We start from the raw sequence: 19652 nt of genomic DNA on the forward strand, positions 1-19652 counted from the left end.
GTAGACATATTAGCGGGATCCCAACCCTCCACCTAACCGTGGACAGTGGTGTAACAGTAGAAAATTCTGTCTCTGTTTAGAAGTGTCTCAGTGGCAAAGTAGTCTCGTCCTTTTTCAGTGGCAATGTAGTCTCGTCCTTTTTCTAAAAAGTTCATCGAAAGGTACAAAGACCTTGTTGATAATGTTCCGTATCAACTTCTCAAATAATACACGATGGTCTTGATGTATAGATTCTGCGTACTGATGTTGTGTATCATCTTAACAACATGTTTTATTGTTCTTTTATTTGTTTTTGTTCTATTATTAAGACTACTTTTACTGTTGAATGGTTTTATGTGATATCCGTTTGACGTGGCTCGGTACTTATACATCTCGTCAATGTGTTTGTATTGGCTTTCTTTTTTTGGTGATTTGTTTTGTATATGTGACTCTTTGTATTTCTTTTGTGCTTATAACGTGACTCTGTTCTTTAAAAGATCCCGTCAGTATGACATTTGTCTGTAATATGTCATTATGATATATTTCTATTATGAATTACTATATACGTTGAACCACAAACGTCAAAATCAATCAATGGCATAGTGGAATTAACAATTTTTGGATTCTCATAAATTCTCGGTCTATTTCTGTAATTTATTCTTACATACTTTTGATTTTTTAACCCTGTATGTGTACATTGCCTATGTAAATTTTAAAATTGTTTGTATGCACATTGAACGACAAATTTGTGTGACTTATATAATTTTTTCTGACGTCAGACACTCAAATCAATCCATGTGTTCGTAGATATTAGATGTTTTTGTGTCCTGTTAAATTGTTCCTTTTAAAAATGTTATACGATGATGACTGATGTACCCATATTTTGACCATTTTATTAATTGTGACTGTTTATTTAACGCATCATGTAAATGTAGCGGAATTTGATGAGACTGTTATTAAAGTGACAGGGTTAGCGCTATAGAACCAGGTTTAATCCACCATTTTCTACATTTGAAAATGCCTGTACCAAGTCAGGAATATGACAGTTCTTGTCCATTCGTTTTTGATGCGTTTTGTTTTTTGGTTTTGCCATGTGATTATGGACTTTCCATATTGATTTTCCTCTGAGTTCAGTATTTTTGTGATTTTACTTTTTAGAACGAACTTTACAAATCAGCTAGATATTTTTTAGTTGTAGTGTTTCATCAAATTGTTGACATCTGCTGTGTAGTCATTTCTTGTTTGCTTCAAATTGCATGACACTCTTTCTTTGCGGAGCATTATCAACAAGAAATTATATTTTTTTTTATTTTCATAATTCAGGTAATGAACAGCTTAGCTTAGAAAACATGGTAGCTCAATCAATTTAATGAAGCGATGCACTCGACATGGTTATTGTCGTGTATTTAAAATATGCATTTATGCCCGATCATAGAAAGTAAAATAACAAAATAACGAACTCCAAAGAAAAATCAAATCTTATTATGAATGAAATTTTGGTTGACACTGGTTTTATAGTAATATTTTAAAGCACTCACACGTATGAAAGTGTCATACAAATGAATTATATTGACAACAATAATTGAAAAATGCACATAGAGGGAAACTATACCATTCACCTAAACAAAGCCGACGTTGACTTTATACTGTTCTGCTATTCTGTTAAACCCCTAATGTTTTAATTGCTCTCTTGTTGTTCCTCTTATAATCTTCTTTAAACATGTTTAATGTTTTTCGCGAGAAGTTTTATGAGGGAAATTGATTTTCTGTGCATACATACCCTGTATTCATTATTATCCCGAATAGTTTCATTTTTCTCAATGGACTAATAAAATAAATACGACTTCCCCATCATATGTTTACCCTAAAGAATAATGTAGTGTGGATTAAATCGTTTCTCCTCCCTGTGTTTTACGTTTGAACATGGAATTATTATGAAGGTGTAAGACATAGATTAACAGTGTCTGTATTGTCAGGTTTTATCTGCTTTTTATTAGCTCACCTGACCCGGAGGGCCAAGTGAGCTTTTCTCACCACTTGTCGTCCGTCGTCCGTCGTCGTCTGTCGTCGTCGTCGTTTACTTTTTACATTTTGAACTTCTTCTAGAGAACCACTGAATGGAATAAAACTAAACATGAAATGAATATTCCTTATGAGGTGCTGACCAAGTGTTGTAACTTTGTAGCCGATCCATCATCCACGATGGCTGCCACCAGGGGACTTAGTTTAGCATATGACCCTATGGGAAATGCTTACAAATGATTTCTTTTAGAGAGCCACTGAATGGAATGAAACCACACATGGCATGAATGTTCCTTATGAGGTGCTGACCAAGTGTTGTTACTTTGTAGCCGATCCATCATCCAAGATTGCCGCCAGCGGGGGACTTAGTTTAACATAGGACCCTATGGGAAATGCATATAAATGACTTCTGTTAGAAAAACACTGAATGGAATGAAACAAAACATAGCATTAATGTTCCTTATGAGGTGCTGACCAAGTGTTGTTACTTTGTAGCCGATCCCTAATCCAAGATGGCCAGCGGGGGACTTAGTTTAACATAGGACCCAAAGGGAAATGCATACAAATGACTTCTTTAAGAGAACCACTGAATGGAATGAATTCAAACATAGCATGAATGTTCCTTATGAGGTGCTGACCAAGTGTTGTTACTTTGTAGCCGATCCCTCATCCAAGATTGCCGCCAGCGGGGGACTTAGTTTAACATAGGACCCTATGGGAAATGCATACAAATGACTTCTGTTAGAGAACCACTGAATGGAATGAAATCAAACCTAGCATGAATGTTCCCTATGAGGTGCTGATCAAGTGTTGTTAATTTGTAGCAGATCCAACATCCAAGATGGTCGCCAGCAGAGGGACTTAGTTTAGGTCCCTATGGGAAATGCATTCAAATGACTTCATTTAGAGAACCTTTTATGGCGTCGGTTTCAAATAATGCTTTTAATTGCAGAGTGTACATCAACATCATTATTATCGTAATCCAATGTTTGGCATTATCGTTATGGTCGTATCAAGGGCTTCATCTTTATCTTGTTTCGTACTTACTATTTGAAACGTATTTGTAGTAAAAGATTATCAAGAGTTTTGAATTGGAAGGTGTTTATAATAAAACTCATTTATACTTTACAACCTTAATAAGAATTAAACGAAGCATATTAAATAAATATTCGAATTTAATGTATTCTATTGTTAATAAAATATTAAAACATATGTTTTAAGTTGTAAGTTATTTTAAAGCGTAACGTTTGTTAAAAAACTTTCAAATATTTACATGTTGGAAAAAATAAATGAAAGAATAACACGAAAATATTGAATTTAACACACCATGCCTTGTTTTTTCTCGAACTCAATTGGAGTTGATAATTCCAAGGTCAAAGAGAATGTCTTTTACAATTCTAACCAATTGAAAATCATTGAAATAGTGTATATCTAAATTAAGAATTTCAACTTACATATACTTCTAAAAGTCCGGATGTGTTTTTTGAGTTCAGAATGATCGTAATCTGTTATAAAGGTATGGCATTTGTTATGAAAAATCTGCAGTGAAAAGAAAAAAATAGATTTCATTCATAAACTTGGGATTAGTTCTCTTACACATCTTAAAATAATTTAAGTTAATTTTAGAGTTAGTATCTATTGTTTCAGATGATCAAGTTGTCACAAAATTTTATATTTGTTGGTGTGTTGAAGTCCTACTCTTTTAATTTTTCTGTTTAATGAATGTCAATGCTAATGGCATACGGAATTACAATGACATCATTGTATTACTAACCTATCATAGCGAGTCGTATTACTTTTATAGATGTGCGTCAATCAGGCTGTAAGTTCATGTATCGTTTGACAAATTTGCTTTTTTTTTAAATTCAAATAAGTAAACATTAAAATAAAGGATGACAACTAGTACTCGAGTACTCGATCGGAAGGATGAGTACTCGAGTACAGTTTTAGTACTCGGATACTCGTTTGTCTGTTGTATATCTTGATGATTTCTCTTCCCATTTCCACTCACTTTAGTTCCGTTGAAATAACCCCTTCGTTAATCTAAATAAAGTCAATAACACCATAAATATGTATATCCTGAGGCTATTATTTGTTTTCATTTGCACTGCTTGTAACAAAAACATAAAGTCAAACAGTGTACGCAACTGAATAGAGACATTTTAACGGTGTTTGTTCACTGGTCATCACTTTCATAGATTAATAATTAACTAATCACAAGCCGTAAAATTTTCCTTGGAGTGTTAATCAAGACTTCTATGTTAAGTGATTGGAATGAAATGTTTATCTTAATTAATTTAATTACTCTGTATTTGAAACTTAAATGCATATAAAGTCTACTTTTACTGATTTAATATGCAAATATTTTTGATTTCATTGGAATTTGTTTCATAAACATGTACACAAACATTAATTGTTATTATGCTAGGTTATTTGTAGAAACGGCACCCGTTATTCATTGATTTATTGAAACAAGCTACGTTTGTGGTACGTTTGTCTTATATTTATAAAAGATAATAACAAAAACACTGCATCCCACCTTAAACTTTTTTTGATAGACGCTAACGATTCATTTGAGTACTCGCAAGTTCTTGAGTTTCATGACCGAGTATCCTAGTGTTCAGTTTAAAATCTTTTGACATCCCTAATTAACATTAAAGTGTTATTGACTTAAAACTTAGTACATATGTTCACAAACATGGTTAATTTAAAGTAACACTATATATGCTATTCACAGGCTTGTAATTCCTATCCTGATTTCCGTGATAAAAAGGTGCTACTCACAAGTATTTGTTTAAACCAAGAGTTCAAAATGGTGAAGTTAAAATCATCTCATCGTAATTGTCACGAGAAAGTTGATCGTTATGGAATTATCGCTCCGCAGATAATATCGGATATGTTTCTTGTGTCGTAACTACAATTCTCTTCCCTTTTCACGAATAAGACCTACCAAAAAAGACTACTAACCGGATTTGTAATAACATGAGCAATAAAAAGGTTGCAATATATGGAACCGGATATTCTTACCCTTGCGGAGCACCTTTTTAAAATATGGCGTTGTCAGTGTGTGTTTTTTTTTCTATGGGTTTGACTGTTTCTTAGATATCTTTCGCCCCTCTTTCGTACACTGTATCGTCTTAAAGATAAGAAGTTAGTAATAACCTTTAACTCTACCTTTCATTATATTTATGATGTTCTTTCACCAAAAAGTTCAAAATTTGGTGACTATGTTGAACGAATCTATCCCATCGAACTAGAGATAAAGGATTCTACAGATACAGAAGTCAGCCTCATATTTGGACTAACATCTAGAAATTGACAATGAAGGTAGGTTGAAAACTAAACTTTACAATAAAAGAGATGATTTCAGCTTTCCATTTTTATATGGCCACATTTCAGCAGCACCAGAATGCGGGTTATATATTTCCCTATTGATACGATATTCTCGTGCTTTCATTTCCTATCATGAATTTCTTGATAGAGGATTGCCGATCACAAGGGAGCTATTATGAGTTCCAAATAGTGAAGTTGAAATCATCCCTTCGTAAATTGTACGGACGCCATCACGAGTTTGTTGACCATTATGGAATAAACGTTTCACAAATGATATCGGATACGTTCCTTACGTCGTGAGCTACAATCAATTCCCTTTCATGAATGTAATCAACCGATTAAGACTATTTACCAGATTTGTTATCACTTAAGCATCACGACGGGTGCATAAAGTTGTGCAGGATCTGCTTGCCATTTAGTAGCACCTGAGATCAACCCTAATTTTTGGTGGGGTCCGTTTTGCTTATTTTATAGTTTTCGATGTTGTGCCATGTGTACAATTGTTTGTCTTTTTGTCTTTTTCATTTTTAGTTATGGCGTTGTCAGTTTATGTTCAATTTATGACTATCCCTCTGGAATGTTTCGTTCCCCTTTTAAGCACTCCGAACACGTGTACGAAACAAATGCAAGCCAGTGATGTACCGAAAAAAGTAAAATAACAAACATACAGGACTCCGAGGAAACTTTTAACGGAACATCACAAAAAACATGGCAAAATCAAGAATGCATCAAACGAATTGATAACAACTGTCATACTCCTGACTTGATACAGGCATTTTCTGTTAAAGAAATAATGTGTCCTTTAAGGATGGTTGTATAGCTAGGAGGACTTGTATGACAGTACCATTTGTATGAAACTTGAAAAAACGGTTGATGACAAAGAGTGAATTGTGAATAAAAGATAATTATATGTAACGTCATCTAAGCCTTGAGGAAATTCAAACCTTAGTTTCTTTATACTTTAAACATATCCACACGGACAGTTGACAAACATATGTTAACATTTAAGAAGAATCACTGAATACTACGCTCGTAATTATTTTTTATACTTTTTCCACTAAATGCGATATCGATCCAGTCGTCAATACCAATCGTTCGTGGATCAAGGGAAACGTACATATTCTTGGATATTTTATTTCGTAGTATTCCCAAAGTCTGCATACAAGCCTTCATACAATCAATAGTTCATTCGTTGAACATTTAATTTCATGATTTGCCTAATGTAACAAAATTCACTAAAATTGGTATCCCATGAATCAACAGTAATGATAAAACGAATAAAACTGTAGAAATATTATGCAAACCCTCTTCGGGAACGCTCGATGCTTGAAAAGTCAAGATTTAAAAGGTTTGACAAATAAAATTTGATGATATAACAATACCACTGATTGCAAATAGTTATCAACGGTACCGTGATTATAATTTAGTACGTCGAACGCGCGTTTCGTCTACATAAGACTCATTAGTGACGCTCATGTCAAAATAGTTATGTTCGCCAAACGAGTACAAAGTTGAAGAGCATGATCTAAAAAATGTAAAACATGAGATGTACAGGGTAAGGAAAGAATGTAAATGAAGATGCATGATTGTATGTCCCTATCTTTGATCGATTTTAAAAACATTTGTTTATTTTGTATTCCTAATTCCAATTGAAGAGTAACAATCGTTTCCATGGTTCTTTTTTGTTATATTCCATGTTAATAAAAAAAAAGAACAAAAAAGAAATAAAGAAATGAAATAAAAAAAAGTGTCTCAAAAATCCTATTAGCTTTCTCATTATTCTAATATGATAACTTGGAAGGCATTTCAAGGTTTAAATCCGATATTTAAAATACCCTTGATGCTGCAAATTAAATACTCTTGTCACTTTTCTGCCACAAACGTCTAAAACAGAGATACAAAATAAAACATACATATTTTTTCTCCTGGTTTAAACCACCCATCAATGTAGACATAAAACAAATACTGCACCAAATAAACAAGTATAACCAATAATTGTACTAAATATTTAAGTATAACAAATACTTGTACCAAATATCCAAGTATACATAAATACTCTGAATACACACCCAATAAAAGGCTTTAATAAATACCAAAGACTTTGCAAAGTGGACAGTCGCACGACAACGCCGATGCTCTATATTTAATTAGAAATAAACACAATTAATACACATATATTTACAAATATCCTATATAATTCAAACATCAGTACCAAACGAAAACCTCTCCAAATATTAAGCTTAATAAACTTTAACCAGAATAAAATTTACCAAGAAAATTCGACTGCTCAGATTGACGATGTCGTGCTGAATGATCATCAATATCGTTTCTGAACACCTGGAAAAAACATATTAAATAAGATATTTTAAAATTGATATGTGGTTCCTTCCAAGTTTTGACAGATCTTGACATAGTTCATCAATACAATACATAATATACCAATGAAATTAAAAAATACAATATAGCACATGCAATTAAAATGTCCCCACTACATGAAAAATATCACCAAATTAACAACGGTTAATTTAATGTCACCCTAAACTCCATTCTTATAGCCAACACCCTAAATAATAAATCAATATACCAAAAGCCGATTTATTCCCTCTACCAAGTAAAAAATTAGCTTTGTTAGTAGGTAGGTAATGTAAACCCAACACCTGATCAATACATATATCTCCTTTGGTATATAAAAAAGGCCAGTAAAACGCCGATCTCCACAAAGGTAAATTATAGTATTATATGCCTTGTACATGAATACATAAGGACTTACAATAATAGGCAAACTGGGGGAACATACCAACCATTTATATCTTCTGATCAATAAATCTATCTCCTTTGGTATAAAAAAAACGGCTAGTTATACGCCGATCTCCTCAAAGGTAAAATAAAAGTAAAATATGCCTTACACTGCTGCATGTATACATAATGACTTACAATATAAATAGGCAAACTGGGGGAGCACACCACCCATTTAAAAGTTGCCAATAGACAGTGAACGCATCAATACACATTGAATATACATTCCAATACCTGGAGTAAAATACAGGTAATTGATGGTGTTGATCACTTACAAACCAATTAATTTCATGAGGACCCAAACAGGGAATCCAAATATTAAAAAATATGTACTGCATAACGGCAGTCATCAGTATTTATGATACGACTTATATAATTCTGTAATTTCATTCTTTGCCCTAGGTATCTATTCAACCTCTTAGAACAAATGTGCTTCAAACAAGTCACAAAAAAGGCTTATGCAATATCTTGATAATAAGTCTTCCTACTGCCCTTATATGAACAATAAAAACAAAGTTTTAGTTATCCGTATACCATAATGCGTTTATCTCTCATAAAATCTGCCACAGAAGCCATATACATTTAACAGTCGTAAGTTCTATCCAAATAGAACTATGGTGTACTTCGTATTCATGACACATACCATGAGCAATATTCTTAAGATTTTCTACTGAACATCCACTATATCCAGTTCCACTGGCATCACTATAAACATAGTATGGCACGAAAAATTAGATACAACATGTTAGATTTAACACATTTAAGATTTACCAGCCAGAGTATAAGCTGCTCTTCACTTTGGACTGAAAGTCCCATGTTAGATTTGAAGAATAGGCTGATTTAACATTAATGCTGATGATTCACCCATAATATAAGCCACATTCCTATGACATATATACGAAATGGATATAATCTGGCAAACGGAAGCTACAGTTCTCCCATAAAATTAAACTAAATATTTCGAAGATAGTTGAACTGGTTTTATGATAACAAACAGTTATGACAGTCTCTCAACTGGTATGCTTAGGATATCTTGTCTGTAGCAATGAAATAACCAAATATATCAATGTATAACTGGGAGACCATATGGACACAACCACTTTGATCAATAAGGTCTTATTTAACTCAGCTAGCAATATCTATACTCACGCTAATATCAGAATCGGTGCCAAATCCATAATCTATATACATGAAAATTTCTTTTCATTCACCTCAATTTAATTATTGGTCAAGTAACTTTAGTAAATATATAATAAGCAGAACTTAATCCAAAAAGGAGGAACCTGAATGTCAAACTTAAAACAATAAAAATCTGTTTAATTAGATTGCATAGCTACCAAGATATCTTCAAATTGCACAAAGGTATTCTCCATAGATGTAAATTGACATGACCTATATCTAAAATTAAAACTTTCATTACCGTTGTTTAGAATAGAGGTAGCAAGTGAAAGCCAGTGAATTAGCAAATCAATGGTTTATCATCTGTACATTAAATAATAAGTCATCTAAACAAAAAAATCTTCGATAGCTTCTTAAACAAAATAACTGTATGTAATAGCAGAACAATTGTTTTAAAACAAATGGACAGCCGTTAAGTATAAAAATGTATTTCATAAGCGTGTAAAATGGTATCGGTAATTGTCGGTAATGAAATCATGACAACAAATGTTATACCAAAAGTCAATATGTCTCTATAATCTATCTCTGACGATAATTTTAGACTGACCTTGTTTTATTCAAAATAGTCGTGTGTGATAAAGTGTGCACTCGATTGACTACCAATAGAAATGTTTTAAATACTCATCTTATATAAATAATTCCGTTTTTGGCCTATCGACTGCTTTCGGGTTGAATAGGCATCTATTCCTGAAACATTGGTTATCCACAACCATAGTAGGCTCCTTTCTGAAACTTAGACTGACTTCCGCTCGTGCTGGACATGTTGCAATATAACCGGAAAACGGCATATACCATCGGGATGAGGTTCTCAAAAGGGCTGCTGTTGAAATTTTAATTGTTGTTTACTAATGCTGAAAATGTCCTGTTGTGAAACACCATGCAGTAAATTCCTCAAGTAATAGAGATTCTAGGTTCATTGTCAAATTCAAGATAGGCATCGTACCAAGAAAATTCGACTGCTCAGATTGACGATGTCGTGCTGAATGATTACATAGGCAATAAAATACCGCGAAAATAATTTTAAGCGGGAAAACATTACGCCCTCTATGCTGCATATGATGAAACACCCAGGAGAAATTAATTTCACTCTAATGCACTGACCGTTTAAACGAATGAAATTATAAATATAATAACTTAATGTATAAAGTTATCACATGTAAGTAAAATTTATTGACTGGTCTTATTATTGATAAACATGTTCATAACTTCATATATATATATATATGTATACGAGAATGTGATACTGAGCCTAATCTTAAAAAAAAACAAAAAAAAAAACAAACATGTAAAATGCAGCCTAAAGTCTGCAATCATGGCAACTTTCCGTCATCAACAATGGTTTTGTGTGCAGTATGTCTGGCTCAGAATCACTCTTTCTCTTACTATACACATTTGTGGAAAAATAAAAAAAAGATACTTTGAGACTGCAACAAATACCAAACAATCCAATAAAAAACGACATATTCAAATGTGTCAAAAAGAGGGTCACTCCATTAAAAAAAATGAAAATGCAGTAAAAACATGAAAGTGCAGAAAGAGAGTGAGATAGAGAGAGAGAGGTAGAGAGAGAGGGGTTACATTAAAACTTAGAATTCGAACATGTCTAAAAAAAAAAGCCCCTTGGCTGTATACATATCTAATTCCACGTTGGCTCAATTGCAATTTAGAATTCAAAATGTTTTCATGACATCGATTATACAATATAACAACATGAACAATAAGCAAATGTGGTATGACTACTCTTAGTTAAAATCCAAAGCAAACTTCTGTTACAGTATCGAATAACATATCGTATAATCGGCTATACAAGGACCCTCGCGAAAAGTACAAAACAATAAAATCGACTTTTGTTTCGAATGAGAATTGTTCAGGATTTCAATTATAAATTTACAATCTACCTTCTGAAATGTACGTTAATGAGAGAAAACATCTTGTTAATGTATATTTTAATGTTTATATATATAAACTACGTTTTATCAAGGAATAGTTTTCATCGTGAACAACGTTAGATAACTCAAACATTGTTTGTGAAGTATGTTCTGTTTTGTTGCAGTTAAACATGTTAAAGTTAAATGATACAAAAGAAAATAATTATTCTATTGAAAGACGTCAAATCAACACGTAGTGGTAATAAGTGAAAAATTATAGAAACTTTGCTATTTTACAAGTTGAATTATAAAAAATATAATTTTCATTTATATGATTAAGTTATCCTTCAGACCTCAAAATAAATAAAAAGATGTGTATTCTATACATCACAAATGAACAGCAGGTAACTTCAGTCCTGACTATGACAACGAATTTCAAATTAAATGTTAAAAATAAAAGTAAAAGTAAAAACAACACAAAACACTAAAAAAACAAATGTAAACATATATTATACATGTACTAAGTTAGTAAAAAAGAACCGCACTACAATCTGCACTTATAGGTGACTTCTGTACCTTTTGTCTAATCAAAGGTATCTGTTTTACAATGGTCTTTTGATGTTCATGCGTTGTTGCACTCTATGCCCTTGGTAGAATTGGTTATAAAAAACATGGAGAGAGATGATGCTTGATTTATCTCTTTCAAAAAAACATAATTGACATGCGACTAAAAGCAAACTATGAGCAAACAATTTGGATAAGAATTAAAAAAAAGAAGAATTAATCACAGACATCAACATAATTATAACAGAAATAGTTAAAATAGTCTTACAGATGAAATATAAAAACAACAACTATTATAGGTCTACGTTTTACTATTCTTTACGTTTAACATATTTAAATATGGATTGAAATGTATATCCTTTTAAACATCCATTCAAAATTTAAACGCCTCATTAATTCTTTATATTGTAGGTGTAAAATATTTAAAGATATGCAGTGCATATGAACAAATACAAATTACACAATTTGTTATTTTATATATGCAAGATTACTAAGTAAAGTTTAGATAGAAAACCAGATGTAGGTAACAAAGAGTAAGTAGCTATCTTATTGATTTTATTTTAAATATACACGTATATATTTATTGTGTACAACATTTGCGATTATATATCATAATAAAATCTATGTTGTTGATAGCAATACATAGACATTGTGATTCAATTATGATAGTAATGCATACGGTATAGGGTGACATCAGTATTATGTGTAGCTGTTTCAATATATCAAGGTATTCGCTGATTTTCTGTTTTGAAACAGTCGTGTGGTGTGGATGAAACTCACTGGTCATAATTTTTTCCAAAGTCTTGAACATCGTCAGTTTCTGCCAATTTTGATTCAATACAGTTTGCTTTTCTCATATGCGGAATTTTGTTATGATGATGGAAAGCCATTTAAGGTTAGGGGCGATCTAGAGCTTTTCAAAATCAGTGAACGATCAGACAAAACATTTACACCATTAAAATTAAACACTCATTGTTATTTTAACCGTAATACTGTACATAAATACTTATCCAGGCGTTCGTATCAGTTTTTGTAGAAACTGAAATAAGGCCAGGCAAATTGTTATATTTTAATCAAGTTAAAATGGACTTTTCATAAACCAATGATACAATTAATATTAGACACATATTAACCGTTTGATTATCGTCAACAAGTTAAGTGGATTCGTGCGTGAATTGTTTACAAAAGTCTGGAGAAAAAACAGAGATACAAAGTCACATATAAGTTACTCGTACATGATGATTTTGTCGTTCATATAGACATGGGTGAGAGTAGGTATTTTTGTAGAAAAGTCAAGTGTACCATTTAGAAATTTTTTAAGACATACACTTAATTCCTGTATTTCTGTAACGGGTTAAGCTCTGGTATCTTGTTTTTAATTCATTTCTTTGTCTATGTTTCTCTTTTCGAAAAAAATACCATTGATAAGACTATTGAGTAACAATGCAACATGCTAATAACATTGATTTTATATCTCTTTCAATGCGTATTCCCTATCAATATTGGATCGCGTTTGATGAGGTGTCAATAATAATTTTTATCAGTATCACACCTATTTCGTATTTTATTCATTAGAGTACAAAATGTATGGTATGTATTTCCTGTTAAAATACACAAACAGATATGAACGAAACACTTAGTTTCAGTTTCGGATTTATTTCTTTAAAAAATTTCAAAAACATTTAATATCCCTTTAAAGTCCCAATACCCCATGTAAATCAAAAATCTAGTATATGACCATATCACATATATAATAGGTGCTGATAATTCTGATTGGCTTCATAATCGTTATATTGTATAGATAACTACTACTATCAATAAAATGTAAATATACACTCGTACTACTTATAGGACATGGGAATACGTACAAATCAGGAAGAAAATAAAACTAGTTATAACGTTTAGTAGGTCAAAACATGAATCGAATCGTTCAGTGTAGTTCTCAGGAATCAAATAGTGAGACGTATACATTTACAACGAACAAAAGTCTGGCTGATTTTGGTTTAAAGTCCAGTTTTAATCGTAGTGAGAAGCTACATGTACGAGGTTTGGAAGAAAAGCGAGGCGTTTTCAATTATGAAAGTAAAACAAACATTTCCAAAAATGGAGATATTGAGTCGGGTATACAAAACCAAGGACAACAGCATCAAACAGGGATGGTCGGTAATCGAGGATTATTCGCGCATACTAATGAACATACAAATGAACGAACTGAAGAAAAACAACCATTTATGTTCACAAAAAAACAAATTGGTGACAGGAACGAAAGGAGAAGTACACGTGCAAAATTTAGATCTTACTCGAAATTGACAATTCGGAAACAATCTTTTATTGGTTGGACATCAGAATGTATGTTACAAATAAGGCAGTTTGCGATGGCTGGTTTCTTTTACAAAGGTAAATATCTTATAGCAAATCTATGATTATAAAACCAACTGCATTTACAAGTTATTATCCGCAACAGCAATGGTTTATTGCATTTATCAAGTTTAATTGTGCAAATATACAATGTATATGATTTGTTAAAGTATTCTTTAACAAGATCTGTCATATTCATAAAATCTCAATTTTTCCAAAAAAATCTAGAACTGTAAAACTGCAAGATATTTTTCAGTAAGATGTTACACCTTACTCGAATTACTGTTTCTCTTTCAAATTTTAAAAAAGACAACTTTATTTTTTTCAAAACTGTCGTCAAAAATTTGTTTATTTTAAGATTATCTGATAACTGTCGTAATAAACAAGGTTGTAAAATTATAACTTATTAATTCTGAACAACAACTGGTAAAAGGTAAGTAACTCCAAGGTACGGAAATATATTTCGTAGGAAGTTGACATATTTTGAATAAATATATATTATGTGTACAACTGTCCCAAACATATTTCTATGATATAAAAATATGATCTGAAGTTATTGTTTTCTGTTGTTGATTTTCAACCATTTAGTTTAATAAGAAAACTGCACCGGCAAAAGCCAAATCCCATAATTAGAGTTTTGCTAATTTTGTTTGAATATTACTCGCAGGTAAAAAAAAAACTCATATTCAAGAAAAAAAACTCATAAAAAGTGACCGAAATATTGTTTATATTTTCTCTGAAAGGTTGATGTCCACAAAAAATAATCAAACATGCGTGGCCTCATCATTGCACATTGTCAATTATCGTAGTTCCCGAATACACATTTGAAATTTGCAATGATATTGGCTTTTAAAAAAAAGATGTGATAGATACATCAATTAGACAACAAAAACAGACCAAACTTACATTGATGCATCAAGCATGTCACGAGAACAACCCAGTCGACAACAATATACAAACAACTTTTTTTTTACAGGATTTGCTGACATCGTGGCTTGTTTTGAGTGTGGTCTTGTACATAGACAATGGCAGAAAGACGATGATCCTGTCAAAATACATATTCAGTTGCAACCTGACTGTCCATATATAATGGATCTGGTAGCAGAAGGTATTCAGTCATGTGAAGACCTTACAAGTTTTGAATCAAATAGTTGTGAAGAGGTAGGTTTTCACAATTAACAACCCAAATAGAATATCCATAAATAGAATCACTTTGGGGACCAAACAACTACAATGCCATATTCGAGCATGAGCAGTATGAAGCATACACATATTGTAGAAACAAACATGTGCAATTAGATACAGAAATACACTTTTTCTGGCAATTTGTATACTTAGAAACTTATGGCGGTTTAATTGATCTGGAATGGTAATAGTTTACTGTTCACAATTTCCATGTGTGTGGCTAGCTGTTGGGATCGTACACATGTTATAAACTAGTAAAGATAAAAAAAAATTAACGACACGAAGCTGTAGCTATGTACGACCCGATTATCATTCATAATTTTAAAAAAAGGCGTTCCCTACTCAACAGCATTAATTTTGTCTTTTGCAATTAGAAATAAATACAATGAAAGAGTACGTCTTTTCAGGACGCAGCATAACACCATAACCTAAATAATATGTTTATGTGGATAAATTTATCGATGTGACGTATTCTATTTTTAGGATATGGAAATGAATGGTAAGTATTACACAACTGTTTTACAATTATTGTTCTAATTAATAAGTTTTCTGGAAGAAGAAAGTCGGTGATCATTGTTTGTGTCTTTTCTACTCCAAGAACATATGTCGAACAAATTTGTTGCATGGATACCCCGAAGTATTAATACCTTAGTCTTTCCTTTTTTTAGATGTTGTTAGTTTTGTTTCTTTAATCTGATATCTTGTGTATTTGTTAGGAAGTTTATCGATAAATGTCGAAACGTGTAAATCATGATAACTGTTGCCCGCATGATCTGGTATGAAAATTAATTAATCTATATATGTATTGCTGTGACATTCTTTAATGTATGGGCCTTCGTTTGTTGCCGAATATATTAATAGTATTTCGATTATTGGTGTGTACACACGTATGAATGTAACCTTGTTTGTGTTTATATTTGGAATATACAAAAACAAATATATGGTATTCTAGACAATTCAACAACTCTTTACAAGTTACAAAATGAGACATTGATTGACTATTTGTCATTGTATGGCTTCCGACAATGAACAAAGACAATACCACTTAGTGAGCTGTAAAAAGCTTTAAAATGACAAATGTAAACCAATTCAAACGAGAACAATAATTGACAAATTCATGGACAAATAATGAACGAATTGCAGGCTCCTTACTCAGGACAGGCCTATACATATAATGTGATAGGTTTTAAGATGTTAGCAGGCACACAACCACCTCCTACTCGTCTCAGTAGTGTAACAGTACAAAGTATATTAAATTATAAAACACAGTTGTAAAATCTTTAACTGCATATGGATACAAATAAATAAACATTTAACAAAAGAACAGCATCGTTTCATAAAGCACTATGCCTTATAGACTTTGCTCGTTTTCATGGCCGAAATGTGACCTATTGCTGTTAACATTTATGTCACGTGATCCCTGGTAGTGAGTGGTCTCATGAGCAATTACATAATTGTCTAAAGATAGAGTACAAATATTATGTTTGACAAGAAATTGAAATTATATTAATTTTCCAAAGGTATTTTGACATTTATTTAAGTTTAGATGACCTCAATCAATGATGATTTCCTTCAATCAGTGCATGGTTGGTTGTTATGGAATTTCTATTTTAAAGATGACGATGGCTGTGTCGAAATCGTCGTAACCACAATCTTTCCTCTTTCCCCGATATTTTAGGCAACGATACAAAACTGTTTATTTTTATATTGGCTAGATATAAAGGAAGAGGGTTGAAGATCACTAAAAATATGTTTTATATCACAGCATTGTTGCATCTGTCCAAAATAAGGCGCCTCTTGCCTTTGATAGTCTTGTATGAGATCTACTTTTATTTTTTGGTGTGTAATTCGGAGTTTAGTAAGACGTCCATCATCACTATACTAGTATACATTTTTATAAAGGGCCTAGCTGAACCTAGCCTCGGCTATTGAAGTTTCTCGCTGCATTGAAGACACATTGATGGCCTTCGGTTATTCTCTGCTCTTTGATCGTGTTGTTATCTCTTTGACACATTCTTATATTTCCATTCTCAATTTTATTATTTTAATTGTTTAGAAGTATCTGCTAACCAGTTATAGCCTTGCTTTATCAACTTCTCCACTTGCAATCAATTAAAATAAAAACCACTTTCCTTTTCCAAATGCACCTGTTTCTCTTGTCTCTTGGTAGGTGTCATTGTGTACAAACTGTCATTTTGAAAGCTGTTCATAAAAAAATGAAAACAACACGTTTAATAATTTCAATGCGTCCGAAGCGCTTTTCTTGATTTACCTTCATCAGGAACGCTCAAAGCGAAACATTTGAAATTCGAGGATGTTTAAGTCCCGACATCGTGTAAGAGCTATATGACAAATAAAAACCATAAAATTGATAGCCAAATTCATCTTAAGTCAACTTTGCCTCAGGGATTTGAGACCTTAGTTTTTTTAATAATTTTAAAATTTATAAACGGAAAATTTTAGAAAAGTTAATTAAATCATGTCAGTACTAACTTAACGACTACTGAGCTGACATAAACTATGAAACACCTTAGAAGATGTGTCGTTGGAACTGCCGTTTGAATTATCACAGACATTTTAGTTAATAACGCTTTGTTGAATACAACCGTAAAAAGCGACACGATTCAAATAGCAAATACATTTCCTAACATTGACTACTAGTATACAACTTGAATACAAACAAATACTTACGAGTAGCTCGATAAGATTTGCTAACGAAGTTTGATCGATGGTAATGTTTTTTTTTATGTTTTAGTAACTAATAATCATGATAATTAGCGATATTCTTACAGCTTATACTTATTGTGAAAAGTTAAACCGACAAGTTTAAATCCTGCTGCCATCAACTCCCAGGTACAGAATATACGTTGGGATTTGCTTTTTTTTCAAAAAGGTTTTAAACCATAATATTATTAACGGTATGATTTCATAACATAAGTATGGAAATAAAAAGTCTGTAAACATTATGTTGACAGCAAATTGTTACCTCCGCGCTATGGTTTTTGCTTTTTTGCTTTTAGTGATTGGTCTTTTTGAAAAAAGAAAAAAATCTCTGTTATGGCTCAAAAGATAAATGTCAGAGAGGTTGATTGATAAAGGACTATACCACACTCCTTGATATTGACAGTCGTTCATAGCTAAATCACTGGTTGAAACAAATACAACTTTTTCAACTATATGCACAATATCGCCACATCCTTTTCTTGCAAAACAACTGATCAAACAATTGTTTTGTTGTGTCATACAAATTTAACACACGTTGACTAAAACTATTACGTTGGGAAATTCCTTGGTCATATATATTTCTTTTCTTTAGATGAATGTACAGGAAGAAATAAAGTAGTTACAGCGACTGCATCTATTAGTTCACAAGACTCAACAACCGATGAAAGACTTTTGTGCAAAATTTGCCTGACGAATCCATTGCAGATAACAAATCAACCATGTGGGCATTTCGCCATGTGTGAATCCTGTTATACTCGTATTAGATATGAAAACAACCGATGTCCTATTTGCAGATGTTCAATCAAAAGTACCATTCGAACATTCGTTCCATAAGAACATTTCAGCAAATGGAAGATATTTTAAAACTTCATTGCAAGATAAAAGCAAACAGAAACAGTAAATCGTATACTGAGCTTTTAAACGCTTATGTCGAAAATGATTTGTATGTCTGGTGTGCCAAAACAATATATTTGTAAATGAACTATACTATTAGCAATGTTTAAAACATAACAACTAAAAGATTGATTTGTGGGTTCTGTCTAATAAACTGTTTGTTTGTTAAAGTAGGATCTTATATATGTCATAACACAATTTTTTAAAGAGTAGAAATACAATCAGCCACAAAATCATTTTTGTTAGCGTTTTATTTAATGGGTAATCATACCCAAGTGTTCGCCTATATACCTGTTTTGTTGACATACATGTAGTACTCAACGTAGAGACCTGAATCATTGAAGATGGGCGAATGATACCATAGTGACTGTCGAACTCATAGAAACAAAAATTAACAACGCCAAGGATAAAAAAAAAGACAAATTAACAGACAATAGTTAACAAGCAAATCGAACCCTCAAAAACTGGGGATGATCTCAAGAGCTCCGAAAAGGTAGGCAGAGCGTGCTGCACATGTGGCATATATCTGCTGCTCATGTTATAACAAACCAGTAAATAGTCTTATTCGGTAGGTTGCTTTCGTGAAAAGGGACGGGATTGTAGTGACGACATATTGAACATATCCAATATCATATCATCTGTGAAACGGATATTCCATAACGGTCAACAAACTCGTGATGGCATCCCAAAGTTTTCCTCACTTTTAGTTTGTGCCTCGGATTTCTTTTTCCCTATCGACTTATGAATTTC

General features: G+C 32.2%; 1 protein-coding gene across 1 annotated transcript; it reads left to right on the top strand.

The window, feature by feature from the left end:
• The first annotated feature begins 13600 nt into the window (after positions 1-13600).
• On the top strand, positions 13601-19114 carry LOC134719383 (putative inhibitor of apoptosis). Its single transcript, XM_063582389.1, has 4 exons — positions 13601-14138; positions 15076-15260; positions 15768-15783; positions 18601-19114. Exons 1-4 carry the CDS (start codon positions 13658-13660, stop codon positions 18840-18842), a joined length of 924 nt encoding a protein of 307 aa, XP_063438459.1. The 5' UTR covers positions 13601-13657; the 3' UTR covers positions 18843-19114.
• Positions 19115-19652: the final 538 nt, after the last annotated feature.

Source organism: Mytilus trossulus, chromosome 5, assembly GCF_036588685.1.
Source record: "Mytilus trossulus isolate FHL-02 chromosome 5, PNRI_Mtr1.1.1.hap1, whole genome shotgun sequence".
Lineage (NCBI taxonomy): Eukaryota > Metazoa > Mollusca > Bivalvia > Mytilida > Mytilidae > Mytilus > Mytilus trossulus.

Excerpts from the sequence above, each read along its gene's own strand:
- LOC134719383 (XM_063582389.1), top strand. The coding sequence starts at position 13,658 with ATGAATCGAATCGTTCAGTGTAGTTCTCAGGAATCAAATAGTGAGACG. Across the intron at positions 14,139-15,075 it reads GGCTGGTTTCTTTTACAAAG|GATTTGCTGACATCGTGGCT; the intron begins GTAAATATCTTA and ends TTTTTTTTACAG.